Source organism: Phocoena phocoena, chromosome 14 (assembly GCF_963924675.1).
Source record: "Phocoena phocoena chromosome 14, mPhoPho1.1, whole genome shotgun sequence".
Lineage (NCBI taxonomy): Eukaryota > Metazoa > Chordata > Mammalia > Artiodactyla > Phocoenidae > Phocoena > Phocoena phocoena.
In genome coordinates, this window is record NC_089232.1 from 10,497,595 (window position 1) to 10,523,788 (window position 26,194).

At 41.5% G+C, this 26,194-nt stretch overlaps 1 protein-coding gene across 1 annotated transcript in view; it reads left to right on the top strand.

The window, feature by feature from the left end:
• ACOXL (acyl-CoA oxidase like) overlaps nt 1-26,194 on the top strand; it is a 364,932-nt gene that overhangs the window by 309,491 nt on the left and 29,247 nt on the right. The window contains 1 exon segment of the mRNA XM_065891630.1: nt 15,896-15,997. Within this exon segment, the coding sequence (XP_065747702.1) occupies nt 15,896-15,997 (102 nt within the window).

Consider the following 26,194-nt stretch of genomic DNA (forward strand, 5'->3'; position numbering starts at 1 on the left):
TGCAGGAAATTAACCAACTGCGTGGGTTCCGCCGTGCTTACTGGTGGGGTCCGTGTGAGAAGTTGTGTTCTGAGTTTTCCAATTGTAGAGTGTTTCGGGTGCACTGATGCATGTCTTGCGAGCTGGCTGCCACAGTAGGAGACCTAGACAGCTGCCTCTTTAGGGGAGAGGTCTCCAGAAGCTTCCATTCTTGTTGGCCATGCACGTTTCAGGGGAGAGGTCTCCAGAAGCTTCCATTCTTGTTGGCCATGCACGTTTCCCCAGTGTGCTATAGCTATCTTGAAATTCCAGCATTGGCTTGGAAGGCTACCCTAACTTCCAGAGATTAATGTCAGTGTCGGGTATCTCTGAGAGGGAATGCAGCAGAAGCCATCATCAGCTAACAGTTGCCCTAGAATTGTTCTGTGAGCACAGTCTCCAGACCAGGGGCCAGAGATAGAGAGTGAGGCAAGGGGTAGGGGATTAGGAGAAGGGCAGAAGGATTTCCTGTCCTGCAGCGAGAGGGCATGCTTTGCTGTCTGACATTCTGTACTTTGCCCACCTCCTCCACAAAGCTCTCCTTACAGGGGAAATGGACCAATGGCTTTCCAGGCCAAGCGCCATCATGTGCAAACTCTACACGTTCCTGATTACCTAAGAGGAGCATATGATCGCACGGACGAATGGAGTAGTGTGTGAAACATGACCCCTGCTCTGCCCTTGACACTTCTTTATCAAGCATCTAAATCGACATCTAAGTGGAGAACCAGCTGGAGAGCAGAAAGCCCATGTTCAGCACGGCAGCACGCTTCCCCAAGTGTGGAGATCATCACCCTCTGAGGATTCTTGGTCCTGCAAGCCTGTCCTGGGACATGTGCAAGAGGTTCTTGCCTGAACACTCTCCCCTCCATGTCTTCTGTGCACAGCTCAAGGGGCAGATTTCATTTCAGGCTGTTCTAGAAGACAGGGCCGAAAGTAAGCGAGGAAACCGCTGGAGACAAATTAAAAAATTGGAAGAATTTGGTGAAAGCCATCTGTAGGAAAATAAGAGCAAAATTTGACCCTAGGGAACTAGAGTTAGTGGGAGGAGAAAACAGGGCCAGGCCCCAAACTTGTCATTTTGCCATTTAAATAAAGAGGTCAAGATGCTGAAGTGCCCAGGAGAATTCTCTTGAGTGACTTACCCAGAATATGGAGAAATTCCATCAGGGCGTTTCAGTGCTATGAGTCTGGGCTACTAGACATTAACAGAATTACCAAGTGGCTTTTCCAGAACACAGTGAAGGGGACATTGGCACTAGAGTTATATGGGGGCTCATGCTGAATGGGGCTGAGAAAGGAGGCAAAGCTCAGCACTCACACCCAGGCAGCAGCCCCTGACTGCAGCCAAGCACCTTTGTGCCCTGATTGAAAACTGGAAATGTTATGAGACTTGATGATTTCTGCTCCCTGGACCTGCCCAACTCTTCCTCTTGCCCTTACTGAATTTTAGCTGATCTCTTTTGGGTTAATTTTGTATTCAAAACTCTACTGAAACACACACACACACACGCACACGCACACACACATGCACACGCACACACACACACGCACACGCACACACGCACACACACCATGGTTATCAACTTTGAGAGAGGAAAAAAGAAAAAAAATGAGTTAGCTCTACCCCCTTCCTCTCCTAGGGCCCAGCAAGATGCCTGGCACACAGTCAGCTCTCAAGAGGTAAGGAGGGGGAGGAGAAAGGGAGGAAGGAGGGAGAAACTTAGTTTTGGAATAAATGTCAGGAAAATGGCCAGCATGAAGGCACCAGTCACTTGATCGCTGCTTCTTCTCGGAGTCTCCTGATGGAATGTTTTTGCCTTCGGGAAAATCTTTCCATCTCTATCTCTTCTAGGACTGTGAAAAGGACAGAATGGGGATGAGACAACTTGATGTGTTCTTGAAACAGACATCATAAAAATGTTTTCATGAGTGACTACAAATGTGCTTGAAACAAAAGAATAGAAAGGCTCATCAAATAAATAGTCTCAGCAAAGAAATAGTAAATGCAAGCAACCAGATAGAAATATCAGAACTGAAAAATACGGGCTTCCCTGGTGGCGCAGTGGTTGAGAGTCCACCTGCCAATGCAGGGCACACGGGTTCGTGCCCCGGTCCGGGAAGATCCCACATGCTGCTGAGCGGCTGGGCCCGTGAGCCATGGCCGCTGAGCCTGCGCGTCCGGAGCCTGTGCTCCGCAACGGGAGAGGCCCCAACAGTGAGAGGCCCACCTACCACAAAAAACAAAAACAAAAACTACAAAATGCTGATCCTCAACAGAATACTAGAGGCTGAGTTGAGTCGCATATTAAAAGGATTATACACTATGGCCAAGTGGGATTTATTCCTGGAATACAAGGATGGTTCAACAAACAAAAAAATTATCTATGTAATATATCACATTAACAGAATGAAGAAAAAAAAACATGATCGTCTCGATGCATTAGAAGCATTTGACAAAATTCAGCATCCTTTCATGATAAAAACACTCAGGAAACTATGTCAATATTATAAAGCCATATATGAAAAAACTCACAACATTATATTCAATGGTGAAAAAGTGAAAGCTTTTCCTTTGTCAGGAACAAGACAAAGATGTCTGCTTTCACCACTTCTATTCAACACAATACTGGAAGTCCTAGCCAGAGTAATTCGGCAAGAAAAAGAAATAAAAGGCATCCAAATTGGAAAGGAAGAAGTAAAATTATCTCTATTCACAGATGATATGATCTTATATGTAGAAAACCCTAAAGATTACACAAACATCACACATACACACACTGTTAGAATGAATAATTCAACAAAGTTGCAGGATACAAAAATCAACATGCAGATATCAGTTGCATTTCTATACATCAACAGTAAACAATCCAAAAAGGAAATGAAGGAAGCAATTCAATTTATAATAGCATCAAAAAGAATTAAGTACTTAGGAATTAACAAAGGAGGTGAAAAACTTTCAGCAAAAATATTGCTAAAAGAAATTAAGGAAGATATAAATGGAAAGAAATTCTGTGTTCATGGATTGAAAGACTTAATATTTTTAAGATGTCAGTATTACCTAAAGCTATCTACAGATTCAGGGCAATCTGTCAAAATTGCATGACTTGTTTTGCAGAAATAGAAAAACTCGTTGTAAAATTCATACGGCATCACAAGGGACCCTGAATAGCCAAAACAATTTTGAAAAAGAAGAAAAAAGTCAGAGGTCTCACACTTCCTGATTTGAAAATTTACAAGTCTACAGTAATCAAAATAGGGTGGTACTGGCATAAAGACAGACATATAGACCAATGTAGAAATAAACCCTTGCATATTTGGTCAAATGATTTTTGACGAGAGTACCAAGATCATTCAATGGGGAAACGATAGTGTTTTCAACAAATGGTACAGGGAAAACTAGATATCCACATGCAAAAGAATGAAATTGGACCGTTATCTAACATGATATACAGAATAGACCAAAGACTTAAATGTCAGAGCTAAAACTATGAAACTCTCAGAAGAAAACGAGAAAAGCCTCATCACATTGGATTTGCAATATTTCTTGGATATGACATCAAAGGCATAAACAACAACAAAAAACTATACATGTTGAAATTCATTAAAGTTTAAAACTTTTGTGCATCAAATGACACTATCAACACAGTAAAAAAGCAACAAAGTATTTACAAATCACATACAGGTAAAAGACTAATATCCAGAATCTCTATATAGAGAACTCAAAATTTAACAAGAAAAATCCAAACAACCAGGTTAAAAATGGGCAAAGTGCTTGAATAAACATTTCTCCAAAGATCTACAGATGGGCAATAAGCATATGAAAAGATGCTCAACATCACTAATCATTAGGGAAATACAAATCAATACCACAATGAGATAGTACTTCACACCCATTAGGATAGCTGCTATCAAAACAACAACGACAAAACCCAAAATAACAAGTGTTGGCAAGGATGTGGGGAAATTGGAACCCTTGTGCACTGTTGGTGAGAATGCAAAACGGAGCAGCCGCTATGGTAAATAGTATGGCGATTCCTCAAAATATTAACCATAGAATTACCGTATGATCCAGCAACTTCACTTCTGAGCATATATCCAAAGAATTGAAAACAGTGGCTTGAATGGGTAATAGTACACCCATGTTCATAGCAGCACTAATCACAGCGGCCAAAATGTGGAAGCAACCCAAGTGTCCATTGATGGGTGAATGAATAAACAAAAAATATGGTATATACATGCAATAGAATATTATTCAGCCTTAAAAAGGGAAGGGAATTCTGACCCAGGCTACTACATGGAGGAAACTTGAACACATCACGCTAAGTGAAATGAACTAGTCACAAAAGGACATATACTGTATGGATCCATTTATATGAGATACCTAGAGTAGTCATATTCAGAGAGACAAGTAGAATGGTCCCTTTCCAGGGACCAAGGAAAAGGGAGAATGAGAAGTTATTATTTCATGGATTCAGAATTTCAGTTTTGCAAGATGAAAAAAGTTCTGGATGTGAATGGTGGTGATGGTTGCACAGCCAATGACAGACGAGGAACTGGGAGTGGGAAGAAGTGGGATCAATGCTGGGTTAAAACAGATCAGAGAGAAGAACCTGGCTGAATGCCTTTCCACAAGTTTCCCAAACTGTCTATGTGAAGTACAGTTGGCCCTCCATACCCACAGATTCCACATCCACAGATTCAATCAATCACTGATCAAAAATATTCAGAAGGAAAATCCAGGAAGTTGCAAAAAGCAGAACTTGAATTTGCTTCACCAGTGGCGATGACTTCCATAGCATTTGCCTTATATTTACAACCGCTTATTGCCGCATAGCAGTTACATTATATTAGGTATTATAAGTAAGCTAGACATGATTTAAAGTATATGGGAGGATGTGCATAGGTTCTATGCAAGTACTACTCAATTTTATATAAGAGACTTGAGCATCTGTGGATTTTGGTATCCTCTGGGGGTCCTGGAACCAACCCCCCTACAGATACCGAGGGAGGGCTGTAGGAGTATGGTTCTGAGCCAGTCTATGTAGTGGATTGTGTAAGAAGTCTCAGAGGGAATAGCTTCTTCTCTGCCTGCAAAGCTGTACTTTCTGAATTTTCCCATTCCCACTGGCCATGTAACAGACAGTGCACTGCAACACTGCAAAGTAGTAGAGAGTTGGTTTGCCTGAGTGTGGCAATCACAGGAAAGCTTGGATTCTGCAGCCAGCTGTGTGACCCCCAAATATCCGTCTACCCTTAGGGTTGAGAAGCAGCAGAGTTCCAGCCTCCCCTCTGCCCAAGCACACGCAGCATGCTGGCAAAATGATATCTCAGGGTTACCTTCTCTAGAGATTTCCCTTGGCATCTGCAAAGGCAAAGATAGAGGTATGGCTAGGCTTCTCCAACGAGGCATAAAATAGAATGTGCTTTGGGTCTGGCTGGCTCTCTCACCCCTAACCCTAGCAGATGCTCTGCCTTTGATCCACTGTGATACCAGCACATGGCCCACCATCACTTTACTCAAGTGGTTCCTCTGCTGAAAGTGGTGATGGACAGAGAGCCATCCCAGGCTCTTCAGCGTCCAGAGACTCCGAAAGAAAAGATCACCTTTATCCTTAACCCCTCCTCTGCTAGAGCCCTCTGGGCTCTACCAGAATCCAGCTGCCACTGCTTGTCACCTTTCTCAAGAAGAGAGGCTTTTAAGACACAAGAAATATCGAGCAGGTTGGATTAAAAAAAAAATTAACATCTTCAGGCAGTTTAGAAGAAAAAGAGACTTTGATCTGAACAGCTTCCTTGGGTGATCAAAGCTGTACTTTCTGAACTGATTACCCCCCCCACCCTCAACCTTTTTCCAGTGTAATATAAATAAGGCTTCCTCACCTGTGGAAGCTGATGAGCTCACACCTGGGGCTGATGGCGTGGAGGAGACTCGACAGGTGAACTATACGGATTCAAGATGGGCATTGTTCCATTCTGGTCCAATTTCTAATCACTTTTCCATTGCAAGGAATGCCCTTAGAAATTGCAAAACTAATATTTTTTTGCTGAGGCTGGCAGAAATTCCTTAACTAAGAGACAGTACCACTGCCCATCAATTTTACAAGGCAGTAATGCAGATCCCAAGAGGCTAAAAGTCTGAGGCAGAAGGCAGAGCACTTCATCACAGTGAGAGAACTAGGTTGTTGCTGGGGGAAACTGTTCTGAAATCACGCTGGTATTACCATGAATTAATAAGCTTTTTCATCTTCTCTGACACTAGAGGTCCAACTCAGTCCTTTTGCTGCATCTCTTTGCTTATTATGCGGTTCAGGCCATGGATACAGGCTGCCTACTTGGCATAAATTGCAGGCAACCTCCCTTCTTTCTGTTGTTGGTCCCAGTGAGCTTATGTTCCTGAGGGAACCAAGGGTCTCAGTTCTACAAATGCACACACCAAGCCCTGATACTGGGCTAGGCGCTGCAGAAATTCCAAGATGCATGAGCCACAGTTCCTGCCTTCCTGATCACATTGTGGTCAGGGAGAAAGTCACATGGGCAAATAATTACACCAACAGGCAGAATGTGTAATAAGGAAAAACACACTGCTGTGAGAACCCAGGAAGGGAAGGGGTGACTTTCAAAGGGAAGAGATCAGGCAGGGGTCCTTGGACAAAATTTCAGTACAGGGAACCATTAGAGAATATAGCCATTTCAGCTTGGAGTTTGCCATAACAAAGAGAAAGAGATCTGGACATAAAAGATGATATATTTAAATTATTATACAGCAAAATGACCTTGTTTAGGGCTGTATAGTTCTATGAATTTCAACACGTGTAGAATTGTGTAAGTACCACCACAGACTGGATACAGAACAGTTTAACCATCCTAAAATAATCCTTTATGGTATGGCTTTATAATTATGCTTTATGATATGGCTTTATAATTATCCTCTTCCCCTTCTGATAAACGCTGGCAACCAATGATGTGTTGTCTATCACTATAGTTGTGTCATTTTGAGGATATACTGTCATTGGAATCATATAATACGTAACCTTTTGATATTGACTTCCTTCACTCAGTATTTGAGGTTCAGCTGAGTCATTGCATGCATCCACAGTTATACATTTTCATTGCTGAGGGTAGTATTCCATTGTATGGATGTACCCCAATTTAATCACTCACCCAGTGAAAGGCATTTGAGTTGTTCTCAGTTTTTGAAGATTATGAGTAGAGATGCTATATATATACATATACAAGTTATTATGTAAACAATTTTTCTTAACTCTAGACCGAATTTCTCAATCTTGACAATATTGACATTTTGGGTCAGTACTTCTTTGTTGTGGGAGTGCTGTCCTGTACTTCGTAGGGTGTTTAGCGATATCCCCGGCCTCTAGTTACTAGATGTCAGTAGAACTTCTCCAGTTACGACACCAAAAAGTCTTCAGTAATTGCCAAATGTCTCTTGGGGGACAAAGGTCATCCTTAGCTGAGAGCCACTGCTCTAGGGTAGATGCTTAGGAGTGGATTTTCTGGGTCATATAGTAAACGTACATTTAGCTTTGTAAAGCTACTACGTTCCCAATGTATGAGAGATCCAGTTGCTCAGCATCCTCAGCAACACTTGGTATTGTCTGTATCTTTTTTTTGGCCATTCCAATAGGGATATAGGAATATAACATCTGGTTTTAATTTGCGTTTCCTAATGATGTTGAAATCCTTTGATGTGCCTTTTTGCCATCTGTATATCCTCTTCAGTGAAGTCTGTTCAAATCTTTTGCCCATTTTAAAATCAGATAATTTTTCCTACTGTTGAGTTTTGAGAGTTCTTTATAAATTCTGGGTACAAGTTCTTTGTTGGATGTGTGATTCACAAATGTTTTTCCCAGTTTGTGGCATGTCTTTTCATTCTCTTAAAGTCCTTTGCAAAACAAAATTTTTTTTTATTTTGATGAAGTCCAGTTTATCAACTTTCCTATATTATAGATTGTGCTTTTGGTGTCATAGCTAATAATATATGCTTAACCCCAGGTCATGAAGATTTTCTCCCATATCTTTTCTAGAAGTTTTAGGGTTCTATGTTTTACATTTAGATCTATGATTCATTTCGAACCAATCTGTGTATAAGGTGTGAGGTTTAGGTCAATGTTATTTATCTTTTGACTGTTGCTATCCAATTGTTTCTGCATCATTTGTTGAAAAGACTGTCCTTCTTCCATCCAATTCCTTCTGCATCTTTATCAAACTCATTCACACATATTTGCATGGGTCTGTTTCTGGGTTCTCTATTTTGTTCCATTGATCTATGTGTCTGTCCCTTGACAAAGCCATGCTATCTTGAATACTGTAACTTTATAGCAAGTCTTAAAATCAAATAGAGTAATTCCTCCAGCTTTTTTCTTCTTTTGCAAGTTGTTTTAGCCATTCTAGTTTCTTTGATTTTTCATATAAATTTTAGAATTAGCTTGTCTCTATCAACAGCAAAAAATCTGCTGAGATATTTATTGGAATTATGTAAAATCTATGGATCAATTCGGGGAGAATTGACAAATGTACTATGTTGACCTTGCCAATCCACTTTATTAGTTCTTCCTTGATTTCTTTCATCAGCATTTCCAGTTTTTAGCATAAAGATAATATACATGTTTTTGTAAATGTATACCTAAATATTTCATTTTAGGGGGAGCTACTGTAAAGGATAGATTGTTTTAAATATTGGTTTCTAATGGTACATTGTTAATATCTAGAAATACAATTGACATGTTGTATGTCGACCTTGTATCCTATGATTTTGCTAAGCTCACTATTAACTCTAGAGGTTTTGAGTTTTTTGGCAGATTTCTTGTGTTTTTTTTTAATGTAAACAATCATGTTGTCTGTGAATAAGGACAGTCTTATTTTTTACTTTCTCTTATATGTTGAATTAGTTTCCTATGGCTGCTATAGCAAATTACAACAAACTTGGTGGATTGTAACAACAGAAATTTATTCTCTCGTAGTTCTGGAGGCCGGAAGTCTGAAATCGTATCACTGGGCCAAAATCAAGCTGTCAGCAGGATTGCACTGTCCTTAGAGGCTGTAGAGGAGAGTTCATTCCTTGCTTCTTCCAGCCTCTAGTGGCTGCTGGCATTCCTTGACCTGTGGCCACCTCACTCTAATATCTGTCTCTGTGGTCACATTGCTTCCTTCTCTTCTGTCTATGGACCCTCTCTCTGTCTGCCTTTTATAAAGATACATGTGATTGTATTTAGGGCCCACCCAGTTAATCCAGAATTGTCTCTTCATTTTGTGAATCTTAACTTGTTCACACACACAGAGATTCTTTTTCCTTAGGATGTTTGCAGATTCCAGGAATTAGGACCTGATATCATTTGGTGGCCATTATTCATTCTATAGCACATACCTTCTTTGGGGTTGTCTGAGCATTCTCCAGGATTTCATTTTGAATTATCATTATCTCTTTGTATAGTTTTTTTCTTTTTTGTTGATGCTTTAGGGATTACAATATATGACTGCACTTTTACAGTCTGCTTAAAATAAATATTTTACCTCTTCAAGTGGAATGAAGAAACCTTACCATCATAGAGTTCCTTTTGCCCTCTCTCCTCCGTGTATCATAGGCATTTTATAAGTAATCTCCGTACATAGGAAACCACATCAGACAATATTATGTTTTGTTTTCAGTCATTACACACATTTTAAAAGAATTCAAGAGAAGACAAGTCTATCATATTTACCCAGATAGTAACCATTTCTACTGCTCTTCCTCCATTCCTGATGTTCTAAGTTTCCTTTTAGTATAATTTTTCTTCTGACTGAAACACTCTTAACAATTCTTTTAGAGCAGTCTGCTGGTAACAATTCCTCCCAGTTTTTCTTCATCTTTACAATATCTTTATTTCATCTTCACTCCTGAAGGATATTTTTACTCAATGTAGAATCCTGGGTTGATACTTTTTAAGTGCTTAAAAAATGTTATTCCACTTCTTTGTAGCCTCCATGGTTTCTGATAAGAAACTCAGTCATTCACATCATTGTTCTCCTAGAGGTAATGCACCATTTTTTCTCTGGCTGCTTTCAAGGTTTTTTCTTTGTTTTAGTTTCAAAGTGTTTGATTATGATGTGCCTGGGCATGGATTTCTTGGTGTTTATTGTGTTTGGGGTTCACCAAGCTTCTGAAACTTGCATATTTCTGGGGGTTTTCCCCAAATTTGAGGACTTGTTCAGCCATTAAGTTGTCAAGTACTTTTCCAGCCCTGCATTCTTCCTTTTCTCCTTCCGGGACTCTAGTGACATGAGGTTAGTTCTTTTGTCATAGTCCCACAGGTCCCTGAGGCTCTGTTCTTTTTTTCGGTCTATTTTCTCTCTATTGTTCAAATAATTTGTTATTCTGTCTTCCAGCTCACTGACTCTCCTCTGTTTCCCCTATTCTGATGTTAAGCCCATTTTTATTTTGATCATTGTAATTTTTACTTCTAAAATTTCCATTTGATTCTCCTTTATATCTTCTATTTCTGTGCTGAAACATTACTTTACCATTTGTTTCAAGAGGGTTTGTGATCACTTGTTGAAAATTTTTTATAATAGCTGTTTTAAGGCTTTTGCTAGATATTTCCAACATCTGTGTCATTTTTCTATTGGTGTCTGTTGATTATCTTTTCCTGAGCAAGTTACATTTCCCTTGTCCTTCACTTGCCGAACTTTAAAAAATTATTTCCTGGACATTTTGATATTTGCACCTCACAGCTTGCAGAATCTTAGTTCCCCGACCAGGGATGGAACCTGGACCCTCGGCAGTGAAAGCGCCGAGTCCTAACCCCTGGACCACCAGAGACTTCCCCATTTCCTAGACATTTTGAATATTATGTTATGAGATCCTGGGTCTTGTTTAAATCCCATCGAGAACGTTAATATTTTTGTTTTAGCAATGAATGTATCTGGTTGTTTGGGCTGCAAGTTGCAACTCACCTTCTGTTCACTGTGGTTTCAATGTCAGTTTAGTCTTCAGAGCCTTTGCTGTACTATTCTGTTCTGTCCCACGTATGCACCACACAGTGGCCAGTCTGGCACCTGCATTTTCATCTGTTTGCTAGTTCGGTTCTCAAAGTGTTTTGTGTACTGATGTGTGTTAGATCCGTGTATGTACACCTGGGGTTGAGCCCAGAAGTTCATAAACAACTTTATGGGCTTACTTTCCCAAGCCCCCCGACTCCATGACCTCCTCGGTACTCTCTGGTTCCCCAGGGCTCCCTTTTCTATCCTCCTTCCAGAATCTGGGGTTTATTTATCTTGGTCTGATGCACGCCCGTCTCCAGGGACAAGCAGCTTGAAGACTAGGAAAAAAAACTAAACTCATCACCTGTTTGGTGGTACTTTGAATTTTAGTCTTCTTCCCAAATCTGCCTACTATCAATATTTATTTTTCAGTTCCTCAAATAGCTTCTCCATTTACTCTGTCCAGGAGTCATGGCTACATTCAGGATTATTGTGAAGACTAAACGAGGTGAATGTAAAATACCTTGCAGTGCCTGGCACATAGTAGGTGATTAAAAAATATTGGTTATTATGATTCTATGGGCAGAGATTTCATAGGGGCACATGGGCTTGAGAGTAAGAAAAACAGTAAACTATTACTCTGACAATACAGTAGATACCAAAAAAAGGTGTAATTTGGGACACATTTAAAGAAACCAAGATAAGTGTAGAGAGGACTCTCTGATGGCCATAAGTCTAAGGAAGCTATATAAATGAGAAGCATGGTGATGGGGGGAGACGCTTGTCCAGGGATAAATACAAAAGGGTAGCATTTAGTAAATGTCAGGACGGTCAAATCCCACCATAATGTGAGGCTTGACAAATAATCTGATGAAGATTTAAAAGGCTATTTTTAGCTACGCTCAGAGTTTGAAGAGACAGACACCTGGTCTGGGGAAGAAAGCTTTGATGTTAATAAATGCAAACAGAGCGCAGACATACTTGTCTCCTAGAATGTCCCCATCTTCTCTCTGAATTGGGAAGGACACAGTTGTAAGACATTTGAAACCAAGGAGGACAAAAGAGATGTCAGGAAACTGTAAATGAGCAAATGTCCACGTTAAAAAAAAGAAAGAAAGAAAGGAAAATAGATTGGGGAAACTATAAAATTTATAAATCCAAGTTAAAATGCTAGAAAAGGCTATTCAAAATAGTTTATGAGTGATTAGAAAAAGATGGTCACTAGGAGTGTGGTCTGTGCTCACTGTGGCTAAGCCTTGCTAAACTAATCTTATTTCCTTTCTTAATCAGGTTGCTAGAAAACAAAATCTGGGGAAGTTGAGGTATCTTGATTTTTTTTTTTTTTTTTTTTTTTTTTTTTTGCGGTACGCAGGCCTCTCCCTGCTGTGGCCTCTCCCATTGCAGAGCACAGGCTCCAGACATGCAGGCTCAGTGGCCATGGCTCACGGGCCCAGCCGCTCCGCAGCATGTGGGACCCTCCCAGACTGGGGCACGAACCCACGTCCCCTGCGTCGGCAGGCGGACCCTCAACCACTGCGCCACCAGGGAAGCCCAATGTATCTTGATTTTGCACAGCACTTTCCAGACTCTTAGGCTATCCTTATGTACAAGCTAGAGAAATATGAGTTAGATGAGAGTCTGTTAAATAGATTCTCAAATACTTGATTGAAAAGATATAGACCTATCAGTTGAGTTCTATGATATAAAGACAAAGATGGGACTGACAAATCTGTAAATGACATAAACACATGAGGTGATTGAATCAATATTCATAGAGATTTGGGGGACTTAAGGTAAGTCATATCACCAAGATGATACTTTAAGAGAATAAATTTAAAATCATCCCTTTAGGGATGTATGTATGTATGTATGGGTTGGTTGAAAACGGTTCATAGGAGAAAAGGCATAGTAGGAGTGTTAACTGAGCAAACATTTGATGTAAACCAAATTGCATGGTATTCTTTCACTCATTTCTTCAAAAAACGTGTGACTGTCATAAAAGCAAATTCCATCTTCCTTTGCTTGTAAAAGTATAGAGTCCCAAACCAGGACAGCGATGGTGCTACTGACACTACAGCGACGAGAAAACATCTGGACACTGTGTTCAGTCCCGTGAGACACCTTGAAGGAGAGAATTAAGCATTTAGAAGAGGCCACCAGGTCCAAAGTGGCACAAGAGCCGGAAGCTGCGTTGTGAGAAAATGGCAGTCTGTGAAGGCTGATCCTCTGAAGAAAGAACGCCTAAGCAGAGATGTGAAACTTATCTTTAAATTGTTAAGGCTGTTATCTGGATACTTTGATACACTCCTGCTTTGCTCCTTAGGCAGCAGAAGTTACAGGATTAATAGCTATGAGGTATACAGGAAATTGGATGTCAGCCAATCTCTTACAGTGTATCAGCTTTTTTCCCAGACCCTGGGCGTACAGAGATGAGCAGGACAAGATCCCTTTCCGACAGAGTTAACAATCCATAAATTCATCTTCCACATAGGCAAGTGGTTCAGTATGCAATGGTTCTTCCAACAGTGGGTTGGAGAACTGGATGCCTCCTAATGCACTGAGTTCCCATCTCTGAAACATAAAAGGAAACACATTCAGGTTCCGTTTGAGGACCTGAGGCTGGGCTGATGGTATCTGGACCTCCAGGTGGTGTTCTGGTCACCACCAAGATCCAGGACGCCTGTTTCCCAGGACAAGAAAAGAGGGTAGCCAAAGGAGAGTCCGAACTGTGTTCAAGGAGAAAAGAAAGAGTTCAAAGGCAGAAAAGTGGCCCTGAGCATCAGATACACAAGAGCCACAGACTGTCAGCAGGAGGACAAGTCAGGAGTCGACAGAAGGGCAGAGCAGACATAGGCAGTGCAGTGTGACACTGGCCCTCTGGGATGAAACGTGGGAATGGTGTCAGCAGTCGGGGCTGTGTGGGACCAGGTGAACTTGAATTTGAGATAGGACTGGACTAAGGCTGGATGACCACCTTGTTGGGGGTGTTAGAGATGGGATTTTTCCAGACATCCTCCCTTTGCTTTTCCAGCTCTACTCTCCACCCTTCTCCACCCTGCTCTGGGCCCAGGAAATTGATCTACGTAACTTGCATCAGAGGAATTCTTGCCCTCTGGATCCAGTTAGGTTCTGAGAACAGGAAGCCCCAGCTAGAGACTGGAGATGGGGAGGAGAATGAGGTTGGGATATCCCTGCCCCCTGCCTGCCTTCTTATGGGATCACCTTGGGGTTTCTGTGTTCCTTGGCTGAAGGTCACAGCTCCTCTAAGGGGACCGTGTCAACATAGCTTTCTCTTCCAGGATCAACATAGCTCTCTTTCCTCCAAACCTAGAGATGATAACAATTGAACTTTGCCTCACAATAATATGGAAAGGGGGGAACAGGTGGGAGTAGAGATAAAACAAGATTGGCTATGAGTTGACAGCTATTAAAGCTGGATGATATAGACTTGGAGGTACCTTATACTATTATCTCTGTTTGTATAATTTTGGAATTATTAAATATGAAATGCTAAAGAATAGTTAACTTAAAAGTTACTTGTTCATTGTGAAGACTTCTGAAATTCTCATTTAACAATTCTACATTTACCTCATTTTTATTTAAGTCCTTCATAGAAATATGACACTTTTACTAATACCTTGAAATGCTCAAATAAAAAGCACTACTAAACAGTAATTAAATGCATTGCATCATTACCTTTTATAGTTGCTATAGGCAATTTGAGTGTATTTTTTTTGCATTATAGAAAAAAATTACTTGTTAATACAGGAAAACTCATCTATTATTGCTGGATGCCACTGATGTCATGACGGAGGTCTGCGTGTCGGTTTCAGAAACGTGATAGGAAAAACGTATTGAAGCAAAATGCAAATGAGGAATGCTATTTTTATGAAAGTCTAATCAAACCATGCTCAATGGAAAATATCAAGATGATATTATTCAGAATGGGCATTTAGAATATTCTTTCATGGGCTTCCCTGGTGGCGCAGTGGTTGAGAGTCCGCCTGCCGACGTGGGGTACGCGGGTTCATGCCCCGGTCCGGGAAGATCCCACATGCCGCAGAGCGGCTGGGCCCGTGAGCCATGGCCACTGAGCCTGCGCGTCCGGAGCCTCTGCTCCGCAATGCGAGAGGCCACAAAAGTGAGAGGCCCACGTACTGCAAAAAAAAAAAAAAAAAAGAATATTCTTTCATGAATCAAGAAAGAAAGCAAACAGAAATATTACATTTATTTTTTAAAATATATTATGAGTGGACTTTGATTCTAAGTAACCTGGGGTGGGGAAGAATTAGATGAGATTGTAGATGAAGCAAGACTGGCTGTGAGTTAATATCTGTTGAACTGGGGGGATGGAGACATGGAAGTTGGTTATACTATTTTTTCTAATTTTATATATGCTTTAAATTTCTCCATAGAGTGGTTTCAAAATATAAAACATATACTGCATGTGCAAAATGTGACCATTTTCAGACTTAGAGAACAAACTTATGGTTACCAGGGGGAAAGCAGGGGGAGGGATAGATTGAGAGTTTGAGATTGACATGTACACCCTACTATATTTAAAATAGATAACCAACAAAGACCTACTGTATAGCACAGAAACCTTGGCTCAATATTTTGTAATAACCTAAATGGGAAAAGAATTTGAAAAAGAACAGAAACTTGTATGGGTATAACTGAATCACTGCTGTACACCTGTAACTAACACATCATTGTTAATCAACTATACTCCAATATAAAATAAAAATTAAAAAAAACAAAATATGACCATTTACAGTAAGTATGTATTAACTTTTATGATCTTATGAAATGTAATATTACGCTATTTCTCATTCGCCTCCTTAGATTCTGCGTTTTCTAACATATTTTTCCATTTCTCTCCTCTTCCCCCAACCCTTAGTTTTGTCTGCTATATGGAACCAAACTGGTGTTCCAGGAGCGAGCCTGGTATCTAGAACATAAATATTTGACTCCGCTGGCCAGCATGAAGATTAGGCGTTAGGTAAGAATCCCTGGGGTGCAGAAGAAACCCTTCGTGCCTCAGCTGTCGGCTCTTTGCTTTCTTAGAAAACAGTCCTGCCAATCTTTTATCGGTTTCCACTCACAGATTTTTGCGCCTCTGAGACTTCACATACATGGTTTCATTGCCTACTGTGATCGTATTACACTTCAGAGTTTAAGTGACAGGGAAGTGATTCACCGTGTATGAACTTCTCACATGTAAAGGACAGGAAGAAATCAAAAGTGCTGGCAAAAACAAAAAAGAGGTATGAAGTGATTTTCATTTTCTTACTTCTTACAAAAGCCTATTAACTCATTCTTTATATTTAGAAAAAAGGCCTGGTGGTATTTTTGTCAGTGGTTGCAATGGGAATTCAGTGTGACAGCCACAGAGCACCTGAAAATGAGGATAGAGCCAGTGAATCATCACCATATTGCTGCTTTAGAAAAAGACTGTTAAACAGCATAATCATCTATACAACACATTTTCTGGGTTCCCTCTCTCTTCCAGGCCCCCTGTTAGATGCTGAAACACAGACAGGTATACCCTCAGTCTCTGCATTCAAGGGAGCTCATTATAGCTGGGGACACGAAACTGCCTTCAAATAACACAACAACACGAGGGAGTGGACCTTTCCAATGAACTTGGCCACAAGAATAAGTTCAGAGGACAGAGGTCACTTTGGAATTAATGGCGTTCTTTGCTAGACCTGGAAGAGGGGAAGATTCAAAGTGGAGGCGGTGGTTTAACTGAGGAGGGGGAAATGCAGGTGAGCCTTCAGATGGGGTTGGTGAAGTGAGCAAAATCATAGAAATGGGAGTACTTGGGGCAGACATGTTAAGAAACAGTGAAAAGACCAGTTTGGTTGAAGTCTTAACTGATAGACAAACCTGGAGAAGCCTGCCGGAGCAAAACTATAATGGGCTGGGAAGAACCTTGAAGAATCTTTTTCCTTCTTAGGAGGCAGCAATTATGACAAAAAGCATGTATAAAAATACTTTAGTTATCTATTGCTATGTAACAAAAAAATGCCAAAACTTAGTGGCTTAAAGCAACAACCATTTCTCATTTCTCATGACTCTGCAGTCTGGACAGGGCTCCACTAGATGGTTCTTCTGCCCCACATGGCGTCCGCTGGGGCTGAGTGCTCAAGATGTCCTAGATGTGTACTAGTCACTGTCCTTGGAAAATGATTTGTAAGATTAATATGAAGGGCAAATTGAAGGTATCTTCTTCCCCTTGCAAGGCGTCTGAAGGGACTCTTAGCTTGAGACCCACCCTAAACCAAATTGAGGTTTTCTGGAAGCTCAGAGAGTTCAAATAAGGGCAGCAATATCTTTACCCTCCCCCGGGGTTATAGCTCTTTGGCATCCAGCTTACTGTCTATTAAATTTCTTGCTTAGTGCTGGCCCTGGTTTTCACTATCATCACTCCCTGCTCCACCGCAATCGCCATGAGGCTGTCAAAGTGAAAATTCAGATTTGCTGGAAATGGCAAATGCCTTCATGGCAAACGCAATTTTCTTACTTGTTTATTTCTCTTGGTTCCCATTTTCCCTTAATTTTTTGCATTACGGTATTGTCAGATCATTGATGCTTTAAAGGTGTAGAAAAGATAACCTAGCTCTCTAATATCAGAAATAGAAAGTTCCTTCAATATTATCTCACTTGACCTCACAACAACCCTTTGAGTGATGTTCATTATTCTTACACGTGAATGAGGAAACAGATCCAGTGTGACATAGTAACTTGCCCAAAGTAATACAGGTAGCAAAAACCCATATCTCTCTGGCTCTAAATATTTTCAATTATTTGGTTAGAAATCAGCATCAGCCAGTAACAAAAATCACACTCAGTGCCCAGTTGTTGGTTTCTAATATCATTTTCCAAAATAGCAACCAGGGTCCTTGGAGAAATGGCTGATTCTGGCTGGGGCTATGAATATATAAGATGAACCTGGAACATCTTCTAGAGCCAGAAAGTCAGAAAGTGCTCAAAACAGAAATAAAAATAGAAAGACCCACAGTTATGGGGGTATGTCCAAGGGATGTGGGAAGGAACTAACTGAAAGAGCTCCCAGGGGCCGAAGCTGGAACACTTAGAGCAACAAAATAGATAACATCATATTGGATTTTAACCCAAAGTACAAAATAAACACATGGGAATACCCGGGTGGTCCAGTGGTTAGGACTCCACGCTTCCACTGCGGGGGGGCGCAGGTTTGATCCCTGGCTGGGGAAATAAGATCCCACATGCGGGATGGCCAAAAAATAAATAAATAAATAAAATTGAACACAAACAAAGAGACAAGTCTTCCTTAAAGAAGAATTCCAGGGCTTCCTTGGTGGTGCAGTGGTTGAGAGTCCGCCTGCTGTTGCAGGGGGCACGGGTTCGTGCCGCGGTCCGGGAGGATCCCACATGCCGTGGAGCGGCTGGGCCCATGAGCCATGGCCACTGGGCCTGCGCGTCCGGAGCCTGTGCTCCACAACGGGAGAGGCCACAACAGAGAGAGGCCCGCGTACCGTAAAAAAAAAAAAAAAAAAAAAAGAATTCCAAATGATACATGTAGATACTCCCCCCTTCAGGAAGTGAAACAATTTTCCTTCCCTTGAATGTGAGTTGGACTTAGCGACTTCCTTCTATTTTTAAGAATAGAGAATGGGAAGGGAAAAGAGTTACTTTACAGTGGAGAAATCTGGTAGATCCCATTTAACCACGTGATTAAGGTTAATATCACCAGTAGTAAGTCATGTTGATGACGTGGACCTCTGATATGATGTAATGAGAAGAGTACTTCCCTCTTCCCCAAAACCCATAGTCCAATCATGAAAAAAACATGTCAGACAAAACCAAATTGAGGGATGGTCCATACAGTACGTGGTACTCCTCAAACTGTCAATCAACAAAAGACAAGGAAGGACTGAGAAACCATCATCAACCAGAGTCAACCAAGGAGATGTGAGGACTGAATGCAGTGTGGTACCTGGATGGAGTCCTGGAACAGAAAAAGGACATTGGTAGAAAAACTGGTGATACCTGAATAAAGTCTATATTTGTTAACATTAATGTACTAATATTTTTAAAATCTTAGTATATTTTACTGTTTTTATCTTCTTTATTTTTTTTATTGGGGTATAATTGCTTTACAATATTGTGTTAGTTTCTGAAAGTCAGTCAACTATATGTATACATACATCCCCTCTGTTTTGGATTTCCTTCCCATTTAGGTCACCACAGAGCATTAAGTAGAGTTCCCTATGCTATATAGCAGGTTCTCATTAGTTATCTATTTTATACATATTAGTGTATATATGTCAATCCCAATCTCCCAATTCATCCCTCCCCTGCTTTCCCCCCTTGGTGTACATACGTTTGTGCTCTATATCTGTGTCTCTATTTCTGCCTCGCAAGCAGGTTCATCTGTACCATTTTTCTAGATTCCACATATATGCGTTAATATATGATATTTGTTTTTCTCTTTCTGACCTACTTCACTCTGTATGACAGTCTCTGGGTCCATCCGCATCTCTACAAATGACCCAGCTCCATTCCTTTTTATGGCTGAGTAATAGTCCATTGTATATATGTACCACATCTTCTTTATCCATTCATCTGTCAATGGACGTTTAGGTTGCTTCCATGACCTGGCTATTGTAAATAGTGCTGCAAATGACCCACCTCCTAGAGTAATGAAAATAAAAATAAAAATAAACAAATGGGACCTAATGAAACTTAAAAACTTTTGCACAGCAAAGGAAACCATAAACAAGACCAAAAGACAACCCTCAGAATGGGAGAAAATATTTGCAAATGAAGAAACAGACAACGGATTAACCTCCAAAATATACAAACAGCTCATGCAACTCAATATCAGAAAAACAAGCAACCCAATCAAAAAATGAATGGACGACCTAAATAGACATTTCTCCAAAGAAGACATACAGATGGCCAAGAGGCACATGAAAAGATGCTCAACATCACTAATTATTAGAGAAATGCATATCAAAACTACCATAAGGTATCATCTCACACTGGTCAGAATGGCCATCATCAACAAATCTACAAACAATAAATGCTGGAGAGGGTGTGGAGAAAAGGGAACCTTCCTGCACTGTTGGTGGGAATGTAAATTGATACAGCCACTATGGAGAACAGTATGGAGGTCCCTTAAAAAACTAAAAATAGAACTGCCATATGACTCAGCAATCCCATTACTGGGCATATACCCTGAGAAAACCATAATTCAAAAAGACACATGCGCACCTTAATGTACTAATATTGGCTTCTTAGTTCTGACAATGGGCCATAGTTATGTAAGATGTCAACATTAGGGGAAACTGGGTGAAGGGAGTATGGGAACTCTCTGTTGGAACTTTTCTGTAAATCTAAATATATTCTAAGGGAATTCCCTGGTGGTCCAGCAGTTTGGACTTGATACTTTCACTGCCATGGGCCCAGGTTCGACCCCTGGTTGGGGAACTAAGATCCTGCAAGCCATGTGGGGCTTGGCCAAAATATATATATACATATATGTGTGTGTGTGTATATATATATATATATATATATATATATATATATATATATTCTAAAATAAAAAGTTTATTTTAAAAAGAAGTCAGCATCAGGGAATAGCAATCAGCCTGGGCTGATTCTAAATAATAAAACTTTTCAGAGTACCCAGGAGTTATGCTGAAGCTCCAGTCTAATGATAATTAATAATGCACATATTTATTCTTTAAAAAAAAATCTCATTGCATTCTCATAAAGATCTTCAAGGTAAGTAAGGCTGATATAATCCCCATGCAGTAAATGAATGAAACTAAGAAACAGAGAAGTTAAACAGCTGCCCAAGATTCCATCCGATCATAGAATCCAGAACTTCTGACCCTAAACAGAGGTGGACTAGCAGGCAGCATCACCTGTTTGTAGCCCTACTTGTCCACGTGGGCACCACAGAGCACTTAAAAGCCCTGAGTTCAGAAGCTTCAGAAAGGCCTGCCTGATGTCCCGCAGTGGGTAAGATCCATCCACATACTCCAGAAGTACCCACTGGTCCGACTGATGCTCATGAGAGATGGGAGTTTGGACTGGGTTTTGTCTTCTTTTAAAATGCAAGCCCATCTCCCACGCCCTTCCTGGCTGTGATAACTAAGTGCTTTCTTTTGTCTGGAGCTTCAGTACTGACAGAGCTGGTCCACATCCATGATCCTGTGTAATCCCCACAAGCACCCTTTAGTGTGAATCGCTGCTAATCTACTTTAGGGATGGGGAATCTGAGGCTGACTTGCAGCTGATGTACTGAGAGGGAAAGGTCCTTCTGGACTCAGGTTCCCTGCTGTTCTAGTGATCCCAGACCTGAACTGTAGGATGGGGTAGCTCCACCTTTGTGCCCTCATTGTGAGACCTTGGCTCAAAGGCAGTCTCGTGGTGGTGCCTCTGGGGCTTCATCATAACAAGGCCCCCAAGTAAAAGGTCTCTGTGCCCTTTCCATTAAGAACTGTTGCAGGGGTGTGTATAGAACAATTGTATGCTTTGTTCTTGGAAAATTTAGTGTCCAGGAATTATCCCGTTTCAGTCTTCATTGACCTAGACATTTGTTTTGCTTTAGATGGTTATCAGCATTAAGGAGGAACTATTAGCTGAGGCTCATTTTAAGGAGGAAAATCTTTCAAAATAACCTAAGTTACCAATTGCATATCTCCACTAAAACCAACTTCACGTTGCTTAAAATAAGACAAAGCCAAGCGAAAACGTCAGCTTTTTAAAATGATGTATTTTAATGGAAATGAATATTTGGCCCTGAGTCCTCTACCTTATTTTATACCAGTCCTTAAAGTCAACTAAGGTTCTTTTTTAAAATTTTTATTTTTTTATTTATTTTTTATTTTTGGCTGCATTGGGTCTTCATTGCTGCGTGCAGGCTTTCTCTAGTTGCAGTGAGCGGGGGCTACTCTTCGTTGTGGCGCACAGGCTTCTCATGGCGGTGGCTTCTCTTGTTGTGGAGCATGGGCTCTAGTTGCACAGGCTTCAGTAGTTGTGGCACGAGGGCTCAGTAGTTGTGGCTCATGGCCTTAGTTGCTCCACGGCATGTGGGATCTTCCCAGACCAGGGCCCCAACCCGTGTCCCCTGCCTTGGCAGGTGGATTCTCAACCACTGCACCACCAGGGAAGCCCCAAAGTCAACTAAGTTTTAGGGCTGGGACATTTTTCTCATTGGAATGTTTGCTCCCTGAATGGGAGCTGCCCGGCTCTGTCAGTGCCCACCGGTATTGGAACAGTGACTCTTGGTGACATACAGAGAAGCAAGTACATGTAGATGTGTGGTCAACTCACACTAGGAAATCCACAGGGGAGGAAGCTCTTCAGTCTATGTGGATCAAGAGAACCACGGACCAGCTGTGGTTGCAGATCAAAAAAGACCCTATTCAGCGTGGTGAAAATAATACTTAGCAAAATGTTGAGTCAGGTTCTGTTTCCTGCCCTGAGCCCAAATCATGGAACCATGTGAGAATGCGGGTTTTAAAAGACCTGCAGGGAAGTGAGGGAGGGCTGTGTAACTCAGCAGCGCAGAGGGCCACTCCTCTCCACCTCCCAGAGGGCATGGGAGGCTGCCTGTAAGAGTAACCGTGTTAAAAACCAGACACTCGTTCAGGAAGGGAGAAAATAAATACTGATCATGACCATGGCCAAGCAATCACGCCACCTCCACAATATTTGATCACATTATACCCACAGCTGTTACTCCTTCACCCAGATGTTGCCTTGATGTCCGGATTGAGTCGTGACCGGCCAGTTCCTTCCTGAGAGCACTGTTTCTGTTGGAGCAGCAGATGACTGGCACCTTTTCCCATCTGAGTCCTTCTCCCATGCCTCTAGACTGCCCGTTTTCATTTTGGTGTGTTAGGGTGAAGCTCAGATTCACCAGCACCAGCCCAAGTCCTGTTTTGTACCCTCACCAGCAAGTGGACACAGGGGTGGGCCCAGCCCCTGATAGTCTTACTCTGCCCCAGCGAAAGGAATTCTTTTCCTTCCTGAGTGAGAACTGCCGGGAGACCCAGCTGCAGCAGGGAGGCCAGGGGGAGCCTGTTGATGGCAAGTGATCTTGGCTCTTCTGCTGTGTTTGCTCAAGTCTAAAACAACCACTAAGGTTTGGGTTTTAGTCTCAGTTTAGTCACTCAAATAGTTGATTCATTAAAGAGGAAAAACATTCAAGCCTGATGTTGATGGGTCATTCAAGTATTGATAGTTCTGAGACGATGTAGCCACTAACACATTGATTTATTCTTAGGAAATGGGCTTAGAGTAAGAATGTGCAGAAGTGTGGCAGACACTAGACCCCAAAGCCAGGACGCTACGGGGCTTCTTTGAATTTAGAGGGTAGATAACACTTATTTACTATTTTGAATTAAGTGTACAATATAAAGGCAGTCATTGCCCTGTGGCATAAAGACTTGGGTTGAAAGAAACAGAATAGGAAGAAAAACTTGGGGGAGAGTTCCAAGACGGGAGGATGGTGTCGGGATATTAGCCCTTTTTCTCCTCAAATTTTAACTTCTAGAACACGTACCCCATGCTTATACCCACGAGGCTTACAAATGGTGCACGCGCCCTTCACTTCCTACAAATGCTGTGTTGGCTGTCTTCCATGCTGCGTTAAATGTTTCTTTTTAAATGGCCACTCAGATTTCTTATCCTTCTATTTTCCCTTTCCCCAAACACCTGGATCAGGGTAGCTTAACAGATGTTCAGATACTGGAATCAAATGCAACACAAACTGAGATTTTAGGCAAAAGATGTTGCAGACATCCATTGGGTTGGGAAAGGGAGGTGGGACTTCTCCGTCCCTTGGCCTCACCTACTCCCTACAGACTCTTTCTTTGCAAGGAATTTAAGAAAAGATCTCTGTTTCCCCAACTCCCATCCTTCCCACCCAGTAAGGTCCATCTGACTTGGCTACACGCAACTGACGAGGTTTTGAGAATGCTTGGCTGTGTCCTCCAGGCTGGTGTGGTGTGTAACCACAAGCACCCATTCCATCGGGGTGCGGAGTGATAGCTCCTAATGATGGATCCTTGGTCTAGAAGCCAGGGGGGTGTCACTGAAATGACATCACAATGAAGTGGTGTTACATGGAATGCAATTGAATCAAATTTTAAAATCCTCTTTGTTTTGAAAGCACCCCCAGAACTGGCTTTAACTTCCTTTCACTATTGTAGCACCCCTGGTTCACTTCCAGGAGATGGCAGGAAACAAAATATGAGTGTATCCTGGTCCACCTTCTTTTCCAAGAGCCAGAAACCCTCAAACGAGAGAGACAAGGAAAATACCAGTCCCAACAGAGTGCCACTAAGAAAAGGGAAAAACGCTCTTTTCCCTCCCCCCTCCCCTTTACCTCTGGCCCAAGCCTGCTCTTCAGTGGCATAAAATACATTGTTGAACCGATAAATGCAGGCCGTTCAACTGAGGTTAAGAAAATACAAGTGAGATGTGTTTCTTCACTTTGGCTAGTAAAATGGACCCTGAGGTCATCACCCCTGCAATCCTGGTTCTGCGTGGCAGCCATCTGGTCGACCCTTGTGCTTTGCCTCACAGTACAGCTTTGTGTATCTGGGAGAGCCAGGCTCATTCCGTTTCATTCATTCAAGGATAACTTGTTATAACCACAGGATAGAGCAACTTGTTTTCCTGAGCTCCAGCCTCTGAGTTTTTCTGCCAACTGTATTATCCTGGGCTCCTTGGGGAGGTACTTGACGTGCTGGGTAATTGGGGTCCTACTCCATAAGTCTTTGAGTTCATCCCCTCACTACGGGATGCACAGTGAGAATTTCCTATCGGTGATATTTGTTCCTAAGAGTAGTTGTGTTACACACCAAAAAAAGACCTTCCAGGAGGTGGAATTCAGCTGAGTCAAACAGAGCAGACCCCAGTCACAGTTAGGACGAGGGGGGTTTTATTATGATTCCATAATAATAAAATTTAAATGAATTACTGAGCTTGAAACAGAAATGATGCCCAGTACATCCACCTTGGTAGAAATTACTAATCTAGCTAGAAATCAATAATTTTAATAAAATAAACTGTGTTTGTAGTTTTTCTTTTTCTCATGGTAAATTGCCCTTTTCCTTTAATTTTAGAGACTAGATACTGCTGTGTCCTGTCCCACTTCTTCCTTCCTCTGGGGGACTCAAAGAACTTGGTACTTGGTAAACCATACAAAGACAGCTAGTAGGGGTGGCCCCATTTTAAGGGACAGAGAAGGGACAGGACTCACTTGTGAGCACCCATACGTCTATAGAAAACCAAAATTCCTCTGTCTCCTCCTTCCTTGGACAGCTGGTCATTCACATCACAAATTTTGGCCTTGAAGCACCAGGCATTAATTCAGTTCACCAAGTTGGCTACTGCTGAGACAATGCAAGAAAAATTAGCCAGCTCAAGTGTGTGACTTTTGTCAAGCTCTCTTGGAATATAGGTGTCCCATTTCTTAATCTGGGTGATGGCTACATGTGTGCGTTCATTTTGTGATAATCCAGCAAGCTGTTATATACTTACTTTTTGTATCTCTGCATTATGCTCCATCTAAAAAGAATACAAAGAAAAAAGAGAAAAGAACTCTCTATTGTGTTTACTAAATCCCTTTGTTAAAACCTAACCTGAGAGACATCTGACTACAATTATGGGGGGTTTATTTTTTAATTGAACTTTTTATTTTGAGAGAATAATAAATTCACATACAGCTGTAAGAAATAATACAGAGAGATTTCATGTCCCTTTACCTAGTCTTCCCCAGTGGAATCACTGACAGAACTATAATACAATATCACACCCAGGATTTTGACATTGATACAGCACAGATACAGAGTGTTTTCTTCACCACAAGAGTTCCTCATGTGGTGCTCTTTTTTTTCTTTTTATTTAGTTTTTAATCTTTTAATTTTTATTTTTGGCTGTGGTGGGTCTTCGTTGCTGTGTGCGGGCTTTCTCTAGTTGCAGCTAGCGGGGGCTACTCTTCGTTGTGGTGCGTGGGCTTCTCATTGAGGTGGCTTCTCTTGTTGCAGAGCAGGGCTCTAGACATGTGGGCTCAGTAGTTGTGGGACATGGGCTCAGTAGTTGTGGCACCTGGGCTCAGTAGTTGTGGCTCACAGGCTCTAGAACTTAGGCTCAGTAGATGTGGTGCATGGGCTTAGTTGCTCCACAG